Source organism: Ceratotherium simum, chromosome 3 (assembly GCF_057802395.1).
Source record: "Ceratotherium simum simum isolate JZ-2026a chromosome 3, ASM5780239v1, whole genome shotgun sequence".
In the NCBI taxonomy this organism is placed as follows: domain Eukaryota; kingdom Metazoa; phylum Chordata; class Mammalia; order Perissodactyla; family Rhinocerotidae; genus Ceratotherium; species Ceratotherium simum.
In genome coordinates this window covers 93,940,203-93,958,522 of record NC_141902.1, presented here as the reverse complement: position 1 = coordinate 93,958,522, position 18,320 = coordinate 93,940,203, and the positions used below count along the sequence as shown (strand labels likewise).

Below are 18,320 nucleotides of genomic sequence, written 5' to 3'. Positions count from 1 at the left end.
GAACTGGCTCTGATTAAAGGCAAGAGCGCCTACCGTGCTGTTTTTCTGTGGTCTTCCCTGTGTGTTCACCTCATTTTGAGAAGAAAATAAGTAATTTTTTCTTCATACTATTATGTTTTAAAGGGCTGTTTTTGGCTTAGACTAAAGTTGTTCTATGTTTGTCCCTGTTAATGGGAACACAAGTTAGACTGTCCCCTGAGAGCTGGGGTTGCCAGGAGCTGTTTCTTTATCTTTTTCAGCAGTGAAATATTGGAGGGACAATTGTATGAGGTGTGTCCTTGGACTACAGTTCTTTCCAAACCAACTACCTACATTCTTTTCCACATTGCCCTTCTGGTCTTTAGGTCCTTGCAAAGGTGTAGTTTGGATTTTGGGGCTGTTACAAATTGATATCTAATTTAGTTACTGTAGCAGCTCTTCTGGAAAACTCATTTGTTTCTTTTTTTTCCCCCTCTCTGACATTTAAGTTCTACTACCTGAAAGAAAAGCCAGAGGAGGAAACTGATTGGGTATAGGAAATAATTCTCTGGCCCATTTATATATCCAGCCAGTATTTATTTAAGTACCTACTATGTGTCAGACAATATGCTAGCAGCTTTAAAAGTAGAATAGATTTGAAAGTGAAATTGAGTGACTATTCTATAGAACTTGAGAAAAACAGGGAAATTGTTACTTTCCCTTATTTTTTTTAAAGATTCTAGTGGTAATCTCAATTTGAAAACACAGAATTAATACCAGAAATTTTATTCTGAATTATAAAAGTAACAATTTATAAAACTGTGATAAATTCAAGCTCTATTGTATATCTTTCAAGCAATTTTATTAATATAAAGAATTATATAAAAACAAACATAAATGGGATCATAACTACATTTACATATTGTTTGGCCTGTTTTTCTATCGATATATTAGTGTTTTCATATAAACTTTCATGGATATATGTGTGTGTGTATAAAATATAGCGTTTTTAAATGTTTCTTCCAGTTTTATTTGCCTTTTAATTTAAATTTCTATATATCGGTGAACATTATGTTTCATTTTTTTTGTTGTCCTATTTTGCAGTAAATCTGGTTTTTACTTCAGTCTGCTGTATCTTTGGATTTTTTTTTCGTTTGGCTTTTCAAAGATTTATCACTAGTGAAAGAGACCAGGCAACATCTGGTGTTTTGGGAATTTTTTCCCCAGTATGGTGAAGAATGTGGGGATAACATCATCCTTGTAAAATTTGAGTAGAATAATTTTAAATTAGGGGTTTTTAATCTGAGGTCAATGAAATCTCTGGCGTTTATATTAAATTTAAGTGTATGTACATTTTGTCTAATGAAGGATCTACAGCTTTCTTTAGATACTCAAAGGATTCTGTGACTCAAAAATGGTGTAAAACCATTGCCCTAAATGATTTTTAGTTACCTACATTTCTGTTGATAGAAAATAAACTTTGTTGTATCTTGGGCTTCCCTGAAATCTCATGAGAGGTGTTTGAGGGGGAAAAGATAGTTTTCTTTTCCTTTCCCCTTTACATTCTTGTTCCCCTCCCTCCGAAAAACATTTAAGAATTCATTTCTATGCTTCCATTGGAGTTTCCTTCAATATTTTAGCTGAGATATTGACTATTTCAGTAACCCCAAAACAACCTTAAAACCTGAACCTAGAAATTCACTGTGGATTCTGAATTCTGAAACCAGCAGAGAACTTCAGCAACAAATTTAAGTTTCTGAACAGTTAAGATGGTGGCTTTAGTTACAAATGGTCTTTGTTAGGAGCTCTTGAGTAATTTAAGGAGTGAGGGAAGGGGTCTGAGGTTCATGGGTAGTAAGGACCTGGGGAGCCAGCTGGCTCTGTTGCTGCAGGAGAGGAAAGTAGGGTAGAGAAGAAGGTGGCATTTATGCTCAGGAATTTTAAGTTCCCTCTCCCTGAAATCCGACTGGGCCAGGAAAGGGGATGTGTGTGAAATTGAATCTTAAGAGTATTGCTTATGTTCCACTTAAATTTCTCCCAGGAAAATGGAAATTAAGTTTAAAATCTCTAAGGAAGAGAGAGTTCAAACCTTCCTTCTCTTTTTTCACGTCCTCTCTCTTTCTGTGCAGGTGGATGGAAGCATGCCTCGGGGAAGAGCTGCCTCCCACCACAGAACTGGAGGAGGGGCTTAGGAATGGGGTCTACCTTGCCAAACTGGGAAACTTCTTCTCTCCCAAAGTGGTGTCCTTGAAGAAAATCTACGATCGAGAGCAGACAAGATACAAGGTGAGTCCTTCCTTGCTTGGTGCTTACTTAAATTTCTGTAAACTTGAGAGAGGTTAGCCCTCTTTATCCTGTGTAAGAGTAATTGAGAAATATGTCTAAGTATGTGTGTTCCAACAAAATAAAATACCTGGCAGAGTGGAGAAAATAGTGCAAAGTCAAGATATAGTAGTAAAAGAACTGTAGCGGTCTGTATTTCTGGTAGAATTCTTATGACAGTGTGTTATCTAGAAATTTTCGTGGTCCTTAATGAATTTTTTATTTCTTAGAAGGTAGAAGTAACTAAGGGAATTACTACTTTATCTCATTTTAACCAAGCACTAAGATTTGTTGGCAAATTGAAAGCAATAGCAACTTTAGGATAAAAGATCACCCTGTGATATTAGACTTCAAGATAAAATGGGAGAGTGATCCAATTTCAGAAAATTGAGATAAGTGAAAGGATTTGATTGTTGTGGCCCAAGGCCCTAAAAAAGAAGACTGCTTAATTAGGTTGGGATATTGACAAGGACCAAATCCTTTTGTCTACAGAGCTTCTGTGGGGAGCTTTCCTGTGAACTCTTGTTTGAAAAGGGATGAGTATAAAAGATAGTGGAAGATTGCAAAACCAAGAGCAAATTTAAGAGTGGTTGACTGTAACAATTGGGCCAGAAGAATTGAGCCAAGGATGAGACAGTCAAAAGAGATTTTTATGTTTTATGTTTAAATTCAAAGGAAAACAAGGAAGATGTAGATTCTAAGCCAAAATTAACATCCCAAATAGGGACTTTTATTAATCAAAAAGCAAAGACTTGGGCTGGCCCCATGGCCTAGTGGTTATGTTCGGTGTGCTCCGCTTCGGCAGCTTGGGTTCGGTTACCAGGCACAGACCTACACCACTTGTTGGTGGCCATCTGTGGTGGTGACCCACATACAAAATAGAGGAAGATTGGCAGCAAATGTTAGCTCAGGGCGAATCTTCCTCAGCAAAAAACAAAAGCAAAGACTTATACATTGAGTTTTAAATAAGCAGTTATTCTGAAGACAACTCTGGAGCTGTTCTGTTGAGAGTCTACAAAATGTGTGACAGAATAGCAAGACATTAAAGGAAGAGTGGAGACTGCAGCAACAATAAAAACAATAGTCCTACCTCTCTACCCCTCTTTAAAGTAAATGTTGCTAAAAAATAAGACACAGAGGTTTAGGGGGGATATTTGTGTGTGTAGTGTGAAAACTCTGACTGGTATAATTAATTTTACCTGTCATTTTGTGAGTGTCTTCTACCTGCCAGACACCACATTGAGTGCTTGATGTAGATTTTCTCATTTAATCTTTGCAACAAACATATAAATTAAGTGTTATAGATGAGGAAACTCAGACTCAAAAGGGAGCAGTGACTTGCCCAGTGTCACCAGTAGATGGCCAAGCCAGGAACTGAATCCAAGATAATTGAATTCTAAGGACCGTATTCTGTCAAGCACACCATACACAGGAAGATTCTCCAGATGGTTCTTAAGTGAGAAGAGCTGAGATGAGGATATGGCTTCTTAGGATTGGAATGTGAACATAATGCTTATAGACAGACCTTAAATTTAAGGGTAAAGTCTCACAAGGAAACTTTTGCAAGGAGTTTTTATTTAGTATTTGCTTCAATATTGCTGACAGTGCCTAATGGTCTTTTATTTGTTCTAGGCAACTGGCCTCCACTTTAGACATACTGATAACGTGATTCAGTGGTTGAATGCCATGGATGAGATTGGTTTGCCTAAGGTAATTTATGTGATATTCGTAGTTCTGGCTGTTTTGGCATAACAGTTCTAATTCTATCTGTAAAATTATTCTCAATTGAATCTTTGGTGATTTTTTTTTTTTTTTTAAATACTGAAGGATCTCTTTTGTTTGTTTTAGGAAATGTTTTTTTTTTTTTTTCTTCTGTATTCTTCATCTCTGCTTCACCTCACCCTAGAGAAATTCCCTTTGTTATCATTTACTTTACACCAAATTGTAGACTTAATTAAAATTCACATACCATGAAATTCACCATTTTAAAGTGTACATTCAGTGGTTTTTGTTTATTCAAAGTTTTTACGTTCAAATTTGACTTGAGGAAATAGTTTAGAAATGTTATCTTCTGACTTCAGAATCACCAAATCTGTAGAGGGTACGAAGGGTCATATTATATTTCACATTGTAGAGGCAATATAATGACGTATATTTCTTTTTTTTTTTTTTTAATGTTTTAGTTATTTATTTGTTTCCCCCAAAGCCCCAGTAGATAGCTGTATGTCATAGATGCAAACCCTTCTAGTTGCTGCACGCGGGACGCAGCCTCAGCACGGCCTGAGAAGCAGTGTGTCGGTGCGCGCCCGGGATCCGAACCCGGGCCGCCAGCAGCAGAGCACGCGCACTCAACCGCTAAGCCACGGGGCCAGCCCAATGACGTATATTTCTTATTGCCTCTGGTTTTGGTGATGGCTGTTCTTTTTTTGTTTGTTTGCTGAAGAAGATTGGCCCTGGGCTAACATCCATGCCCATCTTCCTCCACTTTATATGGGACGCCGCCACAGCATGGCTTGATGAACAGTGCATAGGTGTATGCCTGGGATCCGAACCTGTGAACCCCGGCCTGCTGAAGTGGAGAGTGTGAACTTAACCACTACACCGCTGGGCCGGCCCCAAGTACTTTTTTTTTCAACAGCTTTATTGAGGTATAATTGATATACAGAAAGACTGCACATATTTAATGTATACAACTTGATGAGTTTGGAATAATGGCTGCAGTTTTGATATGGGAGTGTGCATCCTCGAGTGTTTTGCTCAGGAGTTTGTTTAGTGCTGCTCTTAGTGAAATTGCCATCTCTAACTACCCAGTCCTACCTTGAACCCATAAAGGGCAAGCTGTATTGTCACTCTTAGAGGCATAGACAGCTTTTTTTTGTTATATCCTTTGACCAAAGAATTCTACTTCTAGAAATTTATTCCCCCTGCTGCTCCCCCAAAAAATCAGACAAGCACAAAAAGATGTATATGTAAGGATTTTTCAGCATTGCTTATGACAGAAAAATTTGATAGCAAACTACATGTTCTTACACTAGAGGTATTAATTGTGTTACAGCCAGTCAAATGCTAGTGTACCCATTAAAAAGGATGATATCAGGCCCAGCCCTGTGGCCAAGTGGTTAAAGTTCTGCGCGCTCCACTTTGGCGGCCTGGGTTCACGGGTTTGGATCATGGGCGCAGACCTACTCCACTTACCAGCCATGCTGTGGCAGTGTCCCACATACAAAATAGAGGAGAATTGGCACAGATATTAGCTCAGGGCGAGTCTTCCTCAGCACAAAAAAAAGGATGATATCAATCTATATTGACAAAGGAAGTTGTGATGTGTTAAGTGAAAAAAAACAACAGGCTAAAGTTATAAGAGTTTGCGTTCTAGATAACATCACTATTTTTGTGTAAAAATAAAGTAGTATTCTTGGGAAAAATCTGTAAGAAGATACAGTTTCCACTTCTGGGGTGATGGGATTAAGGGGTGGTTTTTATTTTCTTTATTTCCTGTGGAGTCTAAATTTTCCTGTGGAGTCTAACCAAAGAAAGATTAAGAAAAAAAAGTGAGATGTGGAGTTTCAGAACATGGCTGGAATCACTTGGTGTTTAGCATAGTTGAGTGCATTGTTGCAGACGTACCTGTTGAATTGAGTTAAATCCAGAGCTAAGTCTTTGCAGAAGACTAGCTTTTGTCCTCTTTTTTTCAGAGCAAAGTGCTGAAGTTCTCTTCCTTACACTGGTATGTTTGAGAATTAAACCCCACATATGTCAGGAAATGCAATACGTCAGTTCTTACAGCTACTTGGTCTTTCTGTGCACCTGTAACTTCCTGTTCCTGTTATTATATAATACACCCAAGGAGCAATGACGATTTAACCTCTTTTGAATGGTACTAAGAGCTTTGTTAATATTTGCTGTTGCTAGTAGTGTTATTACTACAAAAAGCTTTTATTTAATTTTTTTACTCTTTTTGTTTGCTAACATAGTGGATAGTCCTGGACCATAATTGCAACAAACATAGAATTCCCCAAAGGCTCTTAGGGACAACAGAGTTATCATGCTATCAGCCTTGAAACATCCACCCTACATGATTTAAGTCCAGAAGACTTTAGAGTAGTGTAGACTAAAGATACTTAGCCTGAAAGTGTATTGTTGCCCATAGTATAATGTATGATCTATAATTGACAATACATATATAGTAATTATCGGGATGTCTTCCCTAATCTCTTTATATGGTACATACAGGCTATTCATAGAAACTTAATATGATAATTTTTTGGTTCTTATCTTTTTCGACTCTTTATTATAATTGGTACTATTGGCCAACTCTTCCATGAACTATTTTGTTATTTTGATTTTTTAAATTGTTTTTGATCTGCCCAACTAGTCCTCTGTTTTTTTCAGCTATTCTACCTTCCATATCCTAGTGGTGGGCTTTCATTAAGATGCAATCCTTATTTTAGCTACATTCGCTTGTTCTCATGGTTTCAGTTATTTTGAAGACTCTTTACTATAAGATAAACACAATATCTTTAATTGGCTACTGGACATTTCTCCTTGGATAGCTTTCTATCTTCTAGAATTTCTCGTATCTAAATCTAAACCTACCTTTTTCCCCAAGTGAACTTTCCCTCCTCTATAATAAATGGTACCTGTCATCCTTTTCCCACTCATCTAGTCTCACAAGTTTGGAGTTACCTTGGACTCCTAAAGGCAGTCATTCCCCAAGCCTTCCTCATTTATTTGAAATGTCTCTACTATCTGTTGAAACTGCCTCCTCAGCTTCAGTCTCTTCACTATTCAATATATCCCGTATCCCGTCTCCAGGTAGATCTGGCTGAGGCTGTTTTTACCCTTGACTCCAAAGCTAGGACTTCTCTATGGCCTGTATATCAAGTTCAAACTTGTTCAGCTTTCAAGATTCTCATAATCTGATTCCATCCTACCTACCCAACCTTATTTTTCTATTACTTTCTAAAGTGTATTCTGTACTGTTTTCGGGAAGGGTGGCTCACTGTGACCATGATTTTTCACCTTTCAGGAGAAGACATCTCAGTCTTAGGAAGTTAGCATGTAGAGTTTGAAAAATTATCAAAGATGATGTTTCTAATACATTCCCCTCTAGGGGGTGCAATTCTTTCTAGTCGGGAGCCATAGGCATTGTGGGGAAACAAGCATAAATACAAATAATCAACACGACGTGTTAGGTGCTGTAATAGAGTTAGATACAAAGTACTTTAGTGCTCTTCCCATGGCGTTAGTTAAGGCTTCTATTGCTTATCCAAATTCTTCTAATCACCTCATAATTCAGCCTTTCACTTCTCCAATCCACTGTTACCTCCTTTTTTCCCTAAATTACAGGTTGAGTTGTATGGTGCCACATTACCATGAGAACAGGTCTTGAAATTCTAGGCTATTCCCATTCTAAACCTACTTTGTTCCTAGCGACGTCATTCATTAATTCATGAAATACAGAGCTCTTTCCATGACCTTGGCTCTGGGCTTGGCGTTGAAGATATAGCAGTGAACAACATAGACAGGTCCTTGCCTTCATGTGGTTTATAGTCTATTGGAGGAGTCGAACAGATAATAATGCACGTGATTGATTAATTGTGGAAAGTGCTACCAAGGAACACTATCTCCTGCGTTCCAGTACACATCCTCTATTCTAGACTTTATCTATCTTTCCACTTCCCTCAAGCATTATAACACATTTTGATATTTTGTAGTTTTTTCAATGTCTAAAAGTAGTGGTTTGCACAAGCTAAAGTACTTAGTAAATGTTCATTGTTGAGTTATTACTCTGTCTAGGCATGATGGATAGTAACTAGGAAGATCTCAATCCTTCAGAGCCTCATCATACTCTTTCCAGTGATTTAAACTAGACTAGAACTTGGGTTTCATTTGCCTGTGTCTGAGTCTGTGGTAAGAAAATCACTTTCATATACCTGGTGAAATGCAGTGAGTTGACCAAATGAAGCTTTTCCAAGTAGTGCTTTTCATTCTGTATTGCAGCATTTTATTCCTTGCATTACTTACAATGAAATGTCTGTTCACCCTAATGAAGTTATTTGCCGAATGCCAACAATGTTTTCTAATTGTCCAAAGTTTTGTTTGTATTATTGATGATTAGTGAAGGATCAAATGAACCCCAGTGGATGGGTACCTTACTCTACTTCTTTTATTTCTCCTTAGATTTTTTACCCAGAAACTACAGATATCTATGATCGAAAGAACATGCCAAGATGTATCTACTGTATCCATGCGCTCAGGTAATCAGATTTTCTTGGTAAAATAAGCAGTTTATATAGATAGAGAGAACAGATTGGTAGTTGTCAGAGGCAAGAGTTTTGGGGGTGGGTGAAATGGGTAGGGTGGTCAAAAGGTACAAACTTCCAGTTATAAAATAAGTGAGTCCTGGGGATTCATGCCTGTAATGTACAGCATGGAGACTATAGTTAATAATACTGTATTGTATATTTGAAAGTTGCTAAGAGAGTAGATCTTAAAAATTCTCATCACAAGAAAAAAAATTGTAACTATGCGTGGTGTTTGATGTTAACTAGACTTATTGTGGTGATCATTTCACAATATATACATATGTTGAATCATTATGTTATACACCTGAAATGTAACACCTAATACAATGTTATATGTCATTTATATCTCAGTAAAAAAAAAAGCAGTTTATGAATAATGCCTGAATTGCATGTATAGCTTTTTGTCCATAGCGTAATGAAAAAGTTTTTGCATTTGCTTTGGAATTTTCAAATAGAATAGAATACTATTATCTTAACAAGATGGTGAGAAACAGCTGTGTTTTTCTAGGGAGTAGGGAGAAGGGATTTATTTATTTCCATAATAGCAGATAATTTTGCTCTAAAAACATAGTATAATCTTTCATTATTGATCTAGTGTTTCTGTGAACTATGCATTTCACTTGGGATGCAGTCCTTATCTTTTTAATTAAAATCTCTTAAAAATTATAAAAACTATACATTTGAAAACTTCTATTGTTTACCATTTTGTTTCAAGCTGATAAGCTGGATTACAAAATACGCTATGTCTTGATACTCAGTACAATCAAATTTTGACAACATCTTCAAATAATAGCAAATATCAAACAGTTGATTTATAATTTATTTAGTTATCTAGGTCCTCACCAAGCCATCTGTTCATTAAATTTTTATGCCAACACAAACATGATAAGTAGGAACCGAAACAAAGTATAATTTTTTCACACTTTCATAGTAAATTTGGAAGATGACTTAATTTCAGGTCCCCAGCTCTTAGAACCAACTAAAGTACTAAATTGAGGGAAGAGGTGATGTGTCTGGAGGGAAGATGCAAATTTCAGAGTGGTGCACATTTACTTGATGGCCCATAGGGCTAAGGGAGAAGATGGTAGAAGTGAGTGGGACTTGAGTATGTTTAAAAACAGGTGATATATCAGAGAATTTTCAGAATGTAGCAATTTCAAATGTATGTGTCTGAGCCAAAATCAGATTAATTCTGAGTATTGTGATTGGCTTAGTGTTATGTGAGGTCTGTCTGTGTTGATAACCTTGTGAAGGCTGTGCCTACAATGGATATCTGAACTTGGCGGGCACAGTAGCTAAGCGGGCAGAATTCCTCTCTGCTAGTTCTGCTAGCAGAGAGCCACTGCTCTCTGCAATGAAACCTGGGTCCCCATTTCCTCAAATTCTCTGAAATAGAAATGAAGAATTAACTGTGCCTTTCTAATAATGGAGTCAGAATGAGAAAGAGAGGAAGCCTGCTATTGTTTTCCATTTCTCTTCAATATGCAGTCTGTGTTTAGAAAATATATACAGAGCAATGTGTTCTGGTTGGTGATTTACGATTTCTTTCCTTCCTTATGATGTTTTTCCTGAAGGGTGGGTTGACAACGCTTGATAATAGGTAGATGGTGTTTTAACTGCTTGAGCCTCTTCTTTGCCATAAAACACAGCAGTGTTCAAGGCAGATTCCTTACTTCACTGTATTGGGTGACGCCCTGTCTCCCTTTTGGATCAACAGTGACAGAAGCATTATCTCCTTGTTTTCTCCTTCCCTGCTTAAAGTCTTGACTGGCGTTATTCCAGAGATAGTCACCATCCTTTAGTCATACTAAATTACTCTTGTAGATTACATTTCACTCTCGGATAAGACCCCAATTCTCCATTATTCCGAATATATTTGTATACTTCCTTTCCATTTTCCCTGATGTTTTATCTTTCTGAGAACTGATTTGGGGATTATATAGGCCTGTATTCTTTTATCCTAACTTCAAAAGAAACCCTAAAAGCTTGGAAAATTTAGTTTAAATTTGGTTCAAGCTCATTTGTTGGCAAAATCTGGTGAGAATTAATTGAGGTTATTTAGAATATTTAGCTACTTAATATGATTATTCATATGTTTCTCTGCAGAAAAGTAATGTACTTGATTAGGGGTGTTGCCCCAGGGCTTGCTGGGGGTGTTTTATAATACTGTATATACTGTAAAACCTTTCTAATATCTGAGAAATCCTAAATTCATATCTGGCCCAAAGAATTTAGATAAGGGACCGTGGGCCTGTACTAGATTCTGTTTCCTAATCAACTGCTGTGTTTAAGAGCCTTTATTAATAATCTTTGAGATCAGCATAGTGATTTCTTTTAGGTTACTCTTCAGTCAGCAAAGGTAATTGGAATCCAGATGGGCTAACACAACTTCCTTCTCCCCATTGCTATAAAGTACAGCTTAACTAGGAAAAAAGAAAAGAAGAAATCTGAGCTCAATTATAGGCTGACCCTCATGCGTACCTAACAGCTTATTTGTAAAAGCAGGCATGGGAGAGTAGGAACAAAGATTGGGAAGTGATGTTTACTGTTAGGATTTTTAAGTTTCAGCTTTGAGGTTGAGTACTTTTACTTCTGAGTAAGAAGATCTAAGTGGCCATTGCGATTCCATTTATAGCTCCACCATCTCCTTAAAATGTTCCTAATAATTAAAATGAGATAAAAGAAAGATAGTGCCCATCTGCTTTCTGCTTACCTTCTCCTCTACTTTTTATAACAGCTAATGATGTCATTGTAACACCATTAATTTATCAGTGAAAGACAGTAAAGCTAACTCACTCTTCTTGGGGCTGTGAAAGTGACATTCTCCCTGCCTTCATGGAGCTTAGAATCTAGGAGATTTCTTTTTTTATTTCAAGAGTCAAGATAAATAATATGTATTTTATTTAAAACTCTTAAATTACCTGAATTAAACTTTCCCATCGATAATATGAATTCAGCTTAAATAAGATTTGCTATGTGAATCATTTTCATGAGACTTTTTGTTATTTAAAACTTATTGATTTTAGGAAGGTAAATGGAAGGGAAGAGACTTCACTTGTATTAATTATGTTAACATTTATATTGACATCTAGTCATATTGGATTTTTGCTGGCACTGGGACTTGAACTGGTGTCTACTGATTCCTGGTCCAGTGCTTTTTGTAGTACATTATGTGACTTTTTTAGGACGGTGTTGTTATGTGTAAAATTTAAAAAAAGGCTCTGAGGTAAAGTATTGTAATTGCAAAGGGAAAGATGGTAGAGTACTGGGAGTCTCTATGTTTTGAATGTTTCTGTTCTTAATGCTGATTTTCCCCTTTAATCAAGAGCAGCATAGGTACTGCTGGGAGGCCTAACTCTTTTGCATATCGTGTCTTCTAGTTTGTACCTGTTCAAACTAGGCCTGGCTCCTCAGATTCAAGACCTATATGGAAAGGTTGACTTCACAGGTAAGGAGTTACAAACTTGGCAAGAAATACTTGATTTATGTGGAAATAGCCTGGAGGGTCAACTGTATCAATCTTAAAGATGTAGGGCTTTAAAAAATACTCTGGCAACAGAGATGAAAGAAATATAAATAACTTGCTTCTCCTCGTGTTGTGGAAAGAACACTAAACATGGAATTTCAGGTTCTGTTCTCTCAGTTATGACATAGGTATGGTTAATAAGTCTCAGTTTTCTTATATGTAAATAGGAAATAATATTAACATATAATATATAAAACATAAGATATAGAATATAATATTAACATCTAACATTAAATGTTCATGTATAGTGAAAAAACTTTATAAAGTCTTTCCCTTTCCCTTCCAATAAGCACCTATTGTGGGCAAAGCAAGGGGAGTGAGATGATGCAAAGATGGCAATTTAGTAATTTTAAAACTTTAGCTTATTTGAGTGGGTGTTACTACGTGTATTTGCTATCATTAGATGCTTGAGGAGGGCTTGAGGAGAAAAAGAACAGTGATAATATTGGTTAGGAGTGAGGTAGATTCAAATCTTTTGAACTGGTGATTATTTTGTGAGCCTGGGAGTTTTAAAAATTGGTAGTAAAATTTTTATCTATGATATTTTTCCTCCCAAGGAAGTTGTTCACCAGACCTGGGGCAAGGGCCAAACTTTACATGTTGTTTTCTTTATCATTTGACTTCCTGCCTTAGAAATGAAATTATTTAATAGTAGCTAGTGGTTTGGATTGTAAAGACTGAGATCATCAACTGGCTTGTGACTCACTTCTTGCTGAGCTCCTTTTAAAACTGCTCCATTTGTAAGTTCATTGTAGGAAATGCCATAAGTAGCAATTTTGAAAAAGTATTTTCTGTAGGGTCATTCTCATGTTACAGTTATTTTTGATGCTCTTGATAGTAGTAATAATAGTTAATGTCTTGAATGCATGTTACGTACCAGGTATTGTGTTATGTGCTTTCCATATGTTATCTCATTAAATCTTTATAACAGTCCTAAGAGGTGGATGCCATTTTGTTGCATTTTGTAGTTGAGGAAACTGTTTCCTTCTCTGAGTTATGGAAAGTTGCTTAACTTGCTTGGTTGGGTCTTAATTCTTTCCTGTAGAAGAAGAAATCAACAACATGAAGATTGAACTGGAGAAGTATGGGATCCAGATGCCTGCCTTCAGCAAGATTGGGGGCATCCTGGCCAATGAACTGTCAGTGGATGAAGCTGCACGTAAGAAGAGAGAAATTTTGTGGGTTCAAATGGGATTGTTGCTACCACTTTCAATAATTAATACTATAATGATGATCTTGGACATTAGGGATTTTGCTAGCAAATTTATGTCAGTAGGTGTAGTTTTAAACATTGCTATATAGTCTGTGCTGTTATTATTTGGAAAGAAGTGATGGATTTTGATTAAAATAAAAAACATTTAGAAAGTGAGTTCATTTCAGTGCCTTTTTGAGTTTCTTTTTCTTTTTTTTTTATGATGTTTACATGGTGATTAAGGGTGAACATTTCCATAACAAATGCTCCTCCTAAGACTCACTTGTGAATATTTCCCTATGAGATTCCAAATTCAGCATCCCAAACATGGATCACAGGCAGAGCCGTGGCTTTGTGCATTGTAAGGAAGGGACTGGGCGTACAGGACCCAGGGAGCCATTCCTCCAACCCCAATCATTATTTCTCTATGAGAAAGAGCTTCTCTCTTTAAAAGGGCGTTACTGTGGGATTTTTTGGTTTGTGTTTTTTGTGTGTGGGGAAGATTAGCCCTGAGCTAACATCCGTTGCCAATCCTCCTCTTTTTGCCGAGGAATATTGGCCCTGGGCTAACATCCGTGCCCATCTTCCTCTACTTTATATGGGATGCCACCACAGCATGGCTTGAGAAGCCGCGTGTCGGTCTGTGCCCGGGATCCGAAACCGCGAACCCCGGGACACCGAAGCAGAGCTCGTGAACAACCACTTCGCCGCCGGGCCAGCCCCGCAGTGTTGTTTTGTATGTATAATGTACATCCTATACTTTATATAACCTCAGTGTTGTATGTTTTGAATTTTTTTTCAGTACATGCTGCCGTTATTGCTATTAATGAAGCCATTGATCGTAGAATTCCAGCTGACACGTTTGCAGCTTTGAAAAACCCCAATGCCATGCTTGTGAATCTTGAAGAGCCCTTGGCTTCCACTTACCAGGATGTACTTTACCAGGCCAAGCAGGATAAAATGACAAATGCTAAAAACAGGGTAAAAATGGAATATCTGTTCTTTCTAATTGATTTATATTCTTTCATCATTTGATATGACTCCATTTTTAAAATCAGTTTTATTGAGGTATAATTTTACATAAAATAAAATTCATCCATTTTAAACGTACAGTTTGATGAGTTTTGACAAATGTATATGGTTATGTAACCATCACTCCAGAAGTTCCCAGGTCCCCCTTTGTAGTCAATCTCAACCTCCCCCGCTCCCACTCCTCACCTGTGACCCCAGGCAACTACCAATCTGTTTTCTTTTTTTTTTTAAAGATTTTATTTATTTATTTATTTTCCCCCCAAAGCCCCAGTGGATAGTTGTATGTCATAGCTGCACATCCTTCTAGTTGCTGTATGTGGGACGCAACCTCAGCATGGCTGGAGAGGCAGTGTGTTGGTGCGCGCCCAGGATCCGAACCCGGGCTGCCAGCAACGGAGCGCGAGCACTTAACCGCTAAGCCACGGGGCCGGCCCACTACCAATCTGTTTTCTATCATTTAGTTTACCTTTTCTAGAATTTCGTATAAATGAAATGGAATTACCCAGTATGTAGTCTTAGTATTAGATTCCTTTTTTTTTTTTTTTTTTTTTTATTTATTTTTCCCCAAAGCCCCAGTAGATAGTTGTACGTCATAGCTGCACATCCTTCTAGTTGCTGTATGTGGGACGCAGCCTCAGCATGGCCAGACAAGCGGTGCGTCGGTGCGTCGGTGCGTGCCCGGGATCCCTACCCGGGCGCCAGTAGCGGAGCACATGCACTTAACCGCTAAACCACGGGGCCGGCCCTAGATTCCGTTTTGACCACTACTTTCTTCTTGAATTTTGTGCAGACCAGTTAGAGGCTCTGAGGTCTGGTCACTGGATGTGCCCTACCTACTCAGGTCTGAGGCAAGGATGCAGGCTCACAAGGAGCAGGGCAGCGTTCACACTGCTTCCTTCTCTTGCCCAATTCTGGAAGAACCCCTGGGCTTGTCGTTAGCAAGTGGATCTGCTTTTTATGTTTTTAGTTATAGTTGTGAAGCATTCCGCTTTGTTCTTTAAGGATTTTAAGCTACAACCTTACTTGCTCTTGGTTCTGTTATGGTGGGGGAGGAGCACAGATGTATTTCTGTGGTCTTTTTAGAGACCTGAACTAATTTAATTACACTTTTTACTCATCTTCAGACAGAAAACACTGAAAGAGAAAGAGACGTTTATGAGGAGCTGCTCACTCAAGCTGAAATTCAAGGCAATATAAACAAAGTCAATAGTAAGTATGTCCCTATATATAATACACCTAAAGGGATATTACAGAATAATGTGAGTGTTGATATATTTTGAGACTGGTGACATGGTTTAAGTTTATTTTAGACATTAGTGGATTTGTTGATGAACTATTGCTTATTACTACTTTTGTGTTCATATATCTTCTGTTTCATCTACCATTGTTCTCAGGCAGTCCCTCACTCCTCCATCTGCTCCTGTTATGGCTTCCAGACTGGTCTTTTTGGCTACAGTCTCACTCTTTCACCCTGTGTGACACATTAAAAAAAGAAATCTGAAGAAGGATTTCATTTTCCTATTTTTAAAGTAACATTACAGTTTTGTTTTTCTTTTAAAGAGTAATACAAATTATCTAGAAATAAATAACAAAAAATTAGACCCCTATCACCTAGAAATAACCACTATTGACATTTTCATGCATATCCTTCAAAATATATATTTAAACAAAAATGAGATTCTACTGTTCATTTTGATTTTTATGTATGTGTTACACACTTTTGAGAAATTAATTTCTTGAAAGTATCATTTATATCTTGTCACTCTTCAGCTAAAGAACCTGCATTGGTTTCTTATTCCTTGCCAGACAAAATGCAGATCCCTAGCCTAGTGGATTTTTTTATGCAGTATTTTATTCATTCAACTGTCTATAGAACCTCATTTGCCTAATTGTCTTCAATATTCATTCTGTTCATTTTATGACTCTGGGATTTGATCTCTTGCCCTCTAATTAATAGCTGTGTGACATTGGGCACCTGTGGCATAGAATCTTCATGTGAATGATGAGATAGTGTGTGTAAATTGCCTGGTATTTAGTAAGCACTCAATAAACAGTGTTATTATTGCTTTTGTTAATCCTGTAACCTCCCCACTATAATGCCCTCATGTGTCATCTCTGACCTAATCCAAATTGTACCAGTCATTCAAGATCCAGCTCAGTTCTCACCCCAGTGCCTATCTCAGCTCACAACATAGTTGCTTTTCAAATCTCCAACAGCATTTATAGGCTAAACCACACAATTTTGTACTTAACTATGTATTGTCTTGTATTACTTGCTCCTTGTTTCTGACGTCTTTATAAACTCTTCAAAGTAGAGATTAATTATGAGTTCTGCTCATTTTGAAATCCTTGTAATTCCTAACAAAGGGTTAGACTCACCAAAAGAACTAAAAAAAACTTAGTTAATTCTACCAGGCTTGATCTTGTTTTGCTCAAGATAAAAATAACAATAGTAATAGTAATCAGTGTCCTCTTTGTTCATTTGGAGTTCCTAATTTCTCACTTGAACTAATAATACTCTGAATAGCTAGAGAGAATTTATAAGATTTTACCAACTCCATATGATCTGGAGTTCTAAATCCTGACCAGGAGTCTTTGTATTCTGTTCCATTCTGGTTCATTTAGGATAATGGCTTTCTGAACAGAGTAATAGTTCCATTGAAGTATGGGTGATTTGTTGTGCTGTATCTGTATGAATACTTGAGTTAGCAGATATAAACTGGAGTGTCCTTATATTTAGTTGTCTGTGTGAGAAGAAAGTTCACCACGTTTCCTGCTGCATATAGTGCATATAATACTCTTTTTGTTTTACTAAGGGATTTTTCTCTACTGTGTTGTTTGGGATTTTATAACCTTTATAGCTTTACCTGGCTAATTATATGAGAGTCAGTTATAAACATGCAAGGAAAGAACCATATGTATATGTTTTTAAAGTGTTCCATTCATATCGTTCTTATGTGGTTAGAGGAGCAAAAATAGTTTTAGCTTTCAATATAGTGAGGAAGGTAGACATGCAAAGGAAGAATTTCAGGGCAACCAAGGGGTATGAGTTGCAGTCATAGAATAAAGAAAGGAATAGATGACTTCTCCTTGGAGGTTTGTATATGAACCTTCACTGGGATTCTTAGAGTAGATAAGAAAGTGAGGATAAGGCAGAATTCCCCATAGGGCGGCAATCTTTTCCTAATTGTAGAGAAAGTCTCAGGCAAGGGAAAGGTGTATGCTAGGAAGATAGATGGACTTTAGGTCTCAGGAATTATCTTAATGTAATTATAGAGAAGATTCTTTCCCTAGGGTGTGAGAACCAGCAATGAAGCCATTAACACTACCCCAGAAGAAAGCTGCAGGCCAAATAGTTAAAAATGAGAAAAAGTTTTTATTTTTTGTTAAGTAGAATAAGGAAAATTAGAGTTAGGTAATTAAAGCTGAGTGGAAGAAAGTATTTAATGTTCTAAACTTTATCATCTTTATAGTATGTGTTAGTTAATATTCATTCATTTAAATATTTACATATTTATTTAAGTAGTAGGTTTATGTTTCTAGTAAAAGCATAATTGACTAGATGCTTTTGCAGATAGTCAGTCTGAGACTGTGCATTACATCCCTAGAGAAAGCCTTGTTATTACCCATATTGATTTTATTTTCTGTCCCCCACTACTACAAAAGCTCCACAAGGACGGAGGTGTTTATCTGTTTAGTTCACGGCTGTATTTTCAGCATATAGCAGGTGCTCAGTAAATGTTGAAGGAACGGATGGTTATTTGGCCTCAGTCAAGGGGCCACCACTGTGGTGTGGTGATCAGTTAGCTGAATTGTAGGCGAAATCATTGGCAAGAAGTGAGCAGTCTCTTAGGAGTCTACAGTGAGACTATAAATCTGTAGAAATTTTTTTGTTGTTGTTAAACTATAGAATTTTTTTTATTGATGTTTTAATAGTTTATAACATTGTGAAATTTTGGGTTGTACATTTATGTTTGTCCAT

General features: G+C 37.1%; 1 protein-coding gene across 1 annotated transcript in view; it reads left to right on the top strand.

The window, feature by feature from the left end:
- IQGAP1 (IQ motif containing GTPase activating protein 1) overlaps positions 1 to 18,320 on the top strand; it is a 91,666-nt gene that overhangs the window by 27,684 nt on the left and 45,662 nt on the right. Inside the window, exons 3-9 of the mRNA XM_087428985.1 lie at positions 2,088 to 2,244; positions 3,913 to 3,990; positions 8,464 to 8,540; positions 11,969 to 12,036; positions 13,160 to 13,273; positions 14,109 to 14,287; positions 15,463 to 15,547. Coding sequence (XP_087285111.1) covers positions 2,088 to 2,244; positions 3,913 to 3,990; positions 8,464 to 8,540; positions 11,969 to 12,036; positions 13,160 to 13,273; positions 14,109 to 14,287; positions 15,463 to 15,547 — 758 coding nt within the window. The remainder of the gene's footprint in view (positions 1 to 2,087; positions 2,245 to 3,912; positions 3,991 to 8,463; positions 8,541 to 11,968; positions 12,037 to 13,159; positions 13,274 to 14,108; positions 14,288 to 15,462; positions 15,548 to 18,320) is intronic.